The 8,936-nt window shown below is 35.6% G+C and overlaps 1 protein-coding gene across 1 annotated transcript; it reads left to right on the top strand.

The window, feature by feature from the left end:
* Nucleotides 1–1,298: 1,298 nt before the first annotated feature.
* LOC150079734 (uncharacterized) lies at nucleotides 1,299–3,020 on the top strand. The gene has a single exon (XM_090383202.1). It carries the CDS (start codon nucleotides 1,299–1,301, stop codon nucleotides 3,018–3,020), a length of 1,722 nt encoding a protein of 573 aa, XP_090239328.1.
* Nucleotides 3,021–8,936: the final 5,916 nt, after the last annotated feature.

Genomic DNA, 8,936 nt, shown 5'->3' with positions numbered 1-8,936 from the left:
AGACTTAATTGTCCACCACTCAAAGAATGCAGATAGACTATAATATTCGTTATATTCTGTTGCTGCGAACTCGGACAAGTCATACCTTTAGAAGTTTAGATTCTCAGGTTACCTGCAATAAATATCTTTTTTCTTTTTCTTGTCGAATCTCACGAACTTCATCCTGTATTGCTTCACTTTTAACATTATTGCGATGAATTGTTTTTGTGCAATAGCACAGCTATGCAAAGTGCAAATATTATAACTGAATAGTCCGAGGGACATTACCGGTATTTTAAACATCTACTCTGGCTGCTTAAGTTTTCAGATCTGAATTCAATTGAGGATGTCTAGAATTGTTGGAATGGGCATGTCCACTTCGCTATATTATGTCAACCACAGTACTAGAGCAGCAGACAAATTTCCTAATGGAAAAATGGGCAAATCTGCTGCTAGACGTCCACAAACATTTAGGGCAATGTTTGGCATGAGGTTCACGTCAGTATTTCGATAAAAATGTGACTCTACCTGGGTATTGTATAAAGGTTTCAAAATTTTTGGACGCTGAGTATACATTTCATTATTGATCATGGTATTTATGACTTTTTACCGTTTATTTTAGGGAACATGTGACATATGAATAGAAAACAGAGTAAAGGTGAGCACTCTTAATGGAAAGAACTAAATATCAAAAGAATTTGAATCACTACTGAATTATCAGTTTTAAAGGATTCAGTTGGAAAATATTTAAAACAGATTGAAAATTTCTGATAATCGAAAAACTCAATATAATATTGAATGGCAAACCGGAAACTACATGGTTAGAATCTGATTCGCTAATTCTAACAAGGTTCGTATGAAGATTTTTTCTGGAAAAATAAATGAAATATTGTGCATAGTATCAAACAGAAATATTGCACCAAAGAAATAAAAAAACTTTATAAGCCATTAGATTATAATTAAATTACTTCAAATTGGTTGTATCGGAAAAAAGGCCTTACCACATCAAATACAGAACGTAAGGAAAGATGTTTCATTTGTGAGCTTAGGTGGAAGAAATTCTCAGTTCACATTATACATTCATGAGATTTTCACCTGACCAACCAGTGCTTAGTAATTCTCAGTAACAGGAAGCCTTAAAAGTTATCTCAAAGGTAACTTTTGCAGAAAAAAACTTCAGGTGTCCAAATGCTGTTAAACATTACTCACGTTCAAACAAGATATCATAGCATATCTCAGACGTCACAGTGGGAAAAAACGGTTTGGCTCTCCAACCAATAAGTTTTCACAAAGAAAAATGCCAAAAAAATCACCTGACGATGAATTTAAGGAGAAACCGTTCATCAGCCCAACCTGGAAGAGAAGTTTGCAAAAGACAAGAAAACTCAAAAAACATTTCAGGAATTATAACAGAGGAAAAAACTTTCAGCTGTCCAAGCTGTGAGAAGAAGTTCTCACATGAAAACAGCTTGCAATATCATCTCAGAATTCATTCTGAAGAAAAATCTTTCAGCTGTCCAAAATGTCAGATGAAGTTCTCACAGTTAGCGTACCTGAGGCGCCATGTCAGAATTCATACTGGAAAAAAGCCTTTCAGCTGTCCAACATGTGAGAAGAAGTTCTCATATTCAGCGGACCTCAGACGCCATGTCAGAATCCATAGTGGAGAAAAACCTTTCAGTTGTCCAAGCTGTGAGAAGAAGTTCTCAAGTAAACCCGGCCTGCAAGTTCATCTGAGAATTCATACTGGAGAAAAACCTTTTAGCTGTCCAACATGTGAGAAGAAGTTTTCATATTCAACGGACCTCAGACGCCATGTCAGAATTCATAGTGGGGAAAAACCTTTCATTTGCCTAAACTGTGAGAAGACGTTCTCACAGAAATCGGGCCTGCAATCTCATCTCAGAATTCATACTGGAGAAAAACCTTTCAGCTGTCCAACATGTGAGAAGAAGTTCTCTGGTTCAGCGAACCTCAGACGCCATGTCAGAATCCATAGTGGAGAAAAACCTTTCAATTGTCCAAGCTGTGAGAAGGGTTTCTCAGAGAAATCCGCCATGCGACGTCATCTCAGAATTCATACTGGAGGAAAATCTTTCAGTTGCCCAAACTGTGAGAAGCAGTTCTCACAGAAATCCACCCTGCAAAATCATCTCAGAATTCATACTGGAGAAAAATCTTTCAGTTGCCCAAACTGTGAGAAGCAGTTCTCACAGAAATCCGCCCTGCAATATCACCTCAGAATTCATACTGGAGAAAAACCTTTCAGCTGTCTAACATGTGAGAAGCAGTTCTCATTTTCAGCCGACCTCAGACGCCATGTCAGAATCCATAGTGGAGAAAAACCTTTTACTTGTCCAATCTGTGAGAAGATGTTCTTAAATAAATACAGCCTGCAATATCATCTCAGAAGTCATACTGGAGAAAAACCTTTTACTTGTCCAAGCTGTGAGAAGAAGTTCTCAAATAAACCTGGCCTGCAATATCATCTCAGAATTCATACTGGAGAAAAACCTTTCAGCTGTCCAACATGTGAGAAGAAGTTCTCATTTTCAAGCAGCCTCAGACGCCATTTCATAATTCATAGTGGAGAAAAACCTTTCAGTTGTCCAAGCTGTGAGAAAAAGTTCTCAAAGAAACCCAGCCTGCAAAATCATCTCAGAATTCATACTGGAGAAAAACCTTTCAGCTGTCCAACATGTGAGAAGAAGTTCTCATTTTCAAGCAGCCTCAGACGCCATGTCATAATTCATAGTGGAGAAAAACCTTTCAGTTGCCCAAGCTGTGAGAAGAAGTTCCCAAATAAACGCGGCCTGCAATATCATCTCAGAATTCATACCGGAGAAAAACCTTTCAGCTGTCCAACATGTGAGAAGAAATTCTCAGGGTCAGCGCAGCTCAGACGCCATGTCAAAATTCATAGTGGAGAAAAACGTTTCAGTTGTCCAACATGTGAGAAGAAGTTCTCTCGGAAATCAGGCCTGCAATATCATCTCAGATTTCATACTGGAGAAAAACCTTTCAGCTGTCCAACATGTTAGAAGTTCTCTCACTCAATGAGTCTCACACGTCATGTCAGAATTCATAATGGAAATAGACCTTTCAATTGCCCAAACAATGAGAAGAACTTCTCACAGAAATCCGGCCTGCAATATCACTCAGAATTCATATTGGAGAAAAATCTTTTAGTTGTCTAACATGTCAGAATTTCCCAAATAAAAGCAGCCTGGAATATCATCTCAGATTTCAATGGGAGAAAAACTTTCAGACGTCCGACCTGGGGGAAGTTGTTCTCAGATTCAGCGAACCTCAGATGCCATGTCAGAATTCATACTGAAGAAAAACCTTTCAGATGTCCATCATGTCAGAAGTTCTCACAGGCATCGAGCCTCAGACGGCATTCCAGAATTAATGCTGGAGGAAAATCTTTCAACTGCGAAATTTGTGGGGTGAATTCCTGAGAAAGTGGAAACGTTAGAAACCATCTCAAAGTTCAATGTTTATGTGGAGAAAAACGGCTCAGCTGTCTGTCCAAACTCTGAGAGGAACTTCTCAGAGAATTGCTAAGATCATTCCAAAAACAAAATATTCTCACAGAACACAGCAGGATTCGATCCTAGAGAAAAAAGGAATACTAATTTTTCAAGCAGTTCCTAATATATGGTCAAAATTGGTGTAGAGGTAATAGTGACATTGTAATGAATTCCTTTCGAAAAATGAAAAGCATTGAATAAAATCCGAAATATGCCTTTTATTATCTGTATGTATGAATTTTTTTGAATACTTTCAATAAATATAAACTGGAGAATGATTAAATTAAATCGCACTGTATTTCTGTTGATTTTCTCTTTAAAACAACTTTTTATTACATTTTTTAATACTTTATCAATTTGGATAATTAATTAAATTAAAATTGTTTCTTTTAATCAAATATAAGAAGAAATCAAGGTGGTCTTTGAATTTTCATAACCACGCTGTGGTTCTGTCCCAACGAATAATATGTACTCCTATACAATCGCATAGTGGAATTATAACCCTCACTATCTCTGCAACAAATTGTTCCATACATTGTGGACAGAATACCAGAGGTCCTAGTTGCCACCTACCGCATTGACAACTTCATTGTCTGCCTGAATCATAATATAAAATTGCTTCCTTCCTCTGCCGTTTTTCATTCTTCAGTATTCTAATTTATCTACTTCATCTCCAAAAGTATACACTCTCTCTGAATTATGTTAAGCTTGCATTTTGCAAGATGTGTTGTTTCTCTACCTCTCTGATCATCCTAAAGATGTTCACAATTAGAACGAATTCTAATTTGCGAGGTTATAAGCGCCTTTTGCTTATCGTATCATGCCTTTTAGCTCAATAAATCTGTTCCTGTTTTGTTATGAGGTTCAAAGTAGTGCTCAAAATATTCGGTCAGGAAGGACTATCATACTGAATTAAATAGATTTTTCGGTAGTTAAAGAAACTACAACAACACATGCGTTGGAATCTGACATGAAACAGATACAAAATACGGAATTGGTTGTAAAATTGACAAAATAATTAGTTGTACTGATTGCAGAGGAATATAAATAGAACGTTTATTAGTTAGGCTCGTTTAGTTTATTTTATTTATTTTTTCTATTTAAAAGTGATATTATTTTTAGGTTTTTTTGGGCTGTGTCATCTTCGATCACTTCCTTGTCTGTCAAGTCTTTTTCCATGACGTCTAGGGTGAGTTTCTTATATGCTCAGTGGCTAGAAATTTCAAAATCTTTTGTAATTGATAAACAGGTAATTAAATGTGAAAAATGCAAATATAAATTTATACATGGTAACATCAAGTTTTTTGCTGTCAGATATATGCTATACTCTTTCGTGTCGCTTCTTAATCGTTCTTGACAAACACAGTTCATCTTTTCGACTTTCAGAAAGGCTGTGATTATTGGAGTCCGTTTAACAAAACCCACAATTGAGAAATCAAAGTAAATCATTGATGTGTCAATGCCAACCATCTCAAAAGAATACAAATGAGTGCAAAGCGAAAGTTGAATGCAGTTGTAGTAGGAAAAAATGCGACAGAATATCAGTTCTCCAATAGTGACTTATACCCATCAAATAAAGGACATGTGAACTTTTTTTTTTTCTTTAGAAGGAACACTTATGAACCATTCAGAAGGTACTCAAATTGAATTATGATGTAAGTTGAAGAAATATGTCTACAAAAAATACACCTCGACAATAATAACAAAACATTTTCGCGTTGTTTCTTGAACTGGGGATTAATTTGAATTTATTCACACAGATCAGGGTACAAATGGTAAAAAAAAAGTAATACGTTTTTCCGAAGGTGAAATTTCATTATGAATTAATAAAGCGAAATCTTCAATCTGTGACAATTTATTTGTTTATTTATTTATTTTTTTTTTTTGTTCGTCCATCCCGTCTCGTACAACGTATTCAAGCGAATTAGCACTGCTGAAGGAGTTTTATCCAATATCAGTATTCAAAACAGATACCCAGTCTTTCTATTTAGTAGCATTATATATCTGTCATTACGCACTGAATATATATCCCTTCAGGATATCTGTTAATTCAAAATAAGGTCAAATAAATTTGTTGTTAAATTTGCGGTAAGAAGTTTAAAGAATGAAATACTTGAGAAACACCTGCAACTTCATTATAATGTGAAATATTTCTGTTAAATTTTTTGGAAGAACTAAGCACAGTGACGACATCATGACACACAACTCATGGAACGCTAAGGGGAAACCAATCAGCTGTTCAACCGGTGCTCAGAAATTCTCAATGAATGGGAGGATTAAAATTTATCTGAAAGTTCATTTTGGGAGAAAGCCTTTGAGTTTCTTATGCAAAGGATATTTAATAATACACCTCAGAGTTCACAATACAAAAAGTCTTTCAACCAACCAAAATTTTTACCAGGAGAAATTGTCAAATTATCAAAAAATAATTGATACACACTTGCTGGATTTGAACTAAAGCCAGTAGTGGAGGAACAGGACTTGGGAGTTACGATTCGGTGAGACATGAAGTGGTCAGAGAATTGTGGACAGGTTGCATTGTTGCAACCTGTCCACAATTAGGGGCTTAGAGGGGAACAGGTATCCTGTGTGTTATCAGACACTCAGCCTAAAACACTGATGGATCCAATATCTCTCTATTACAGAAGATTTAGAAGTCCGGTTGGCCTGCCCTCCTAAAATCCACTCATGCACCCTTTCTGGATGGTAAACCCTCTTACATCACTTAGGTGGCAACGAATGTGTAGAGTGGTTCCCTTCAAAACGCCTGGTCAGCATGAAGGAGAAAAGACTAAACCCTCCAGCATATGACAGTACGATAAAACAAATGGCCCTCAGTCCCCAGCAACTTTCACTCCCCCTCTTACGGCAGCGAGAGGATCACAGTGGAAGCAGAGGTTGCTAAGAATCTCTGAGTATGACCAGGCTGCCATGCACGGAAACTGAACTTGGCATGTTATAACGTAAGATCACTCATCGGTGAAGACAAGATATTAGAGCTGGAAAAGGAATTAGAAAATGTGAATTCGAATATCATCGGTTTGGCTGAAACAAGAAGAAGAAATGAATCACTTGTAAGTTTATCAAGTGGAAATCTGCTGCACACCTATGGAAACAGTGAAAGGAATGAAGGTGGAGTTGGGTTACCGGTCCATAAAGATTTTAAAAACAACATTTTGATATTTAAAAGTACATCATTAAGGGTGTCAAGAGTAATATTCAAGATTTCTAAGAGATACAAGCTAAAGGATTTAATGATTTATGCACCAAAATCGAGCCATGATGATGAAATTTATAATTAAAAGAGAAAATTATCTTGGAAAGAAACGCCTTTTGAAACATTTCTGAAGAAGACTCCTCCTGTGCAACAAACCAACCAGTGCCCAGCCGGTAATGAGGGATCAACGAGTGTGCATTTAGTCAATGATGATGATGATGAAGAATAAACATTCTTTAACATTTTTAAGCCGTAAATAATTTGTTTGTTATTATAATTTGCTTGATTTTACAGGCTATGTTTTCATTTCTTTCGATAAATCAATCAATGGTTAAACATAAATTAATTAGCTAACTAATTTCATTGTTGAGAACGTAACCCCTATTTTTAACCTTATGTCTCTGTGAAATAAATTGTCGCTTTACGAGCTCGCGCTAGAAACGAGTTACCTGGTCAATTCGAGAACTGCCTGTATATTAATATACAATCATATAGTGGAATTATACCCATCCCTGTCGCTGAAAGAAATTGTTCAATTAGTTATCACCAGCACACCACATACTGTATATTCTTTTGCCACCTGTCTCTACATCATAAAAAACTCCACTGTATGTCTTTATCCTAATTTCATAATGGCTTTCTTTTTCTCCCAGTTTTTAATCCTTCAGTATTTATTCTGCACATATACTCCCCCCACCCCTCCAAATGTACATGCTGTTTTTGGATTACGAAAAATGTGTATTCGGCAACATTAAAAGTTTTTGCCCCTCTGATCTCATATTCCTATCGATGTCATTCTGAATACTGTATGTTCTGCATGACTCTGGTCATATGTGCTCTTTGCATATGACTCCAAAAAATTTTAACCCAAAAATAATTTTACTGACTAAAAAAAAATAGCTGTATATGTAAAACTGTTAAATAAATAAAATATTAAATAAAAATAAAAAAAAACCACGATATATATACAAAAGGCAGAAACTATTAAATAAAAAAATCTTAAAATTGTTACGTCTGTTTTGCATACTTTTGAGAACTTCCAGAATTTTATCGAAATTTAACTCTAATGATAAATTACGCCCAAAGCTTAGAAAGATGAACTGTCTTAACCATTTTTTGCTTCGAAGATAACCTCTCTTCACCAATTGTGCTTCGAAGATAATTTTTAATCTGTTTCGATCTGCTGAAATTTATATCAGCTTGCAACAGGGATTGTTAGAAAAATTTACATAACATTAATAAATTATTACACACTGCATCCAAATTATTTGTATTTTAAATGCAATTATATCTAATTTCATTTCTTCCCTTTGGGAATCTTCTAAAGTAAATGGCTTCGAAGATTTAATTCGGCGGAATTTATTACGTCATTTCAGTAAAAATCAGTAAGCACTGATAGAAAATTTATTTTTTTATCCGAAGCACGTCTTTTATCAGAAAAAGACGTGATTTAAAACTCAAACATTTTTGTAGACGACCTGAAATCTTCGATTCTATCGGTAAAATTATGTATTACTGTGTCCAGAATGGCATTATATGTTTCAGTATTAACTTTTTCAATGATACTCTATCCCTTTTCGACTCGTCGTCAGCTTTATCAGCAAAAACCCTCTTTTTTGTTCTTACTCTAAATTGCCGAAATTCAGGAGTCATATAAAGCTCCAAGTTGTTTTGATTCCTTCAAATTATTTCTGAATTTTTTAATCTATCTAAGATCTTTCATTGATTTTCGGAAGGAAGATATAAGAGCATCAGCAATTTTTAAATTTATTAATAGAGACTAGAACTTTTGATACAGCTTTGGTTGAGTTTAAAACTGATATCCACGTCGATAATAATTGGAAAAATTCAAATGTATTCATGTATAATAGTATTCAGCGCCCCAAAACCATTGCTTTTACTGGTAAGTCAGTTTCTCCATTTACTCAACGTGTTGTAAATTGCTTGTAAGTTTTATTTTACTGCGATCAAGATAGATAGATATCCTGCTAGACCACCGCGATTCTGAAAGCCTTTTTAATAATGAGGCATGCTATTGCAAACTTTTGCTCCATCGTAACCTTAGCCTTTGCAGCAAAGAGACCAGACGTCCCGGATTATGTCAGACAGTCCCGGATTTCAGTCGTTTGCCCAAAATTGCAAGTTGTCCCGGATTGAACATGTAGCCTCCATAGCGGAGGCGAAAGCATGTTAATGATCGTTAAAGA

This window comes from Mastigoproctus giganteus, chromosome 10 (assembly GCF_048544385.1).
Source record: "Mastigoproctus giganteus isolate SK-2022 chromosome 10, ASM4854438v1, whole genome shotgun sequence".
NCBI classification, from domain to species: domain Eukaryota; kingdom Metazoa; phylum Arthropoda; class Arachnida; order Uropygi; family Thelyphonidae; genus Mastigoproctus; species Mastigoproctus giganteus.
Note: the sequence above shows the minus strand (reverse complement) of the source record. Positions and strands in the feature narration are given on the sequence as shown.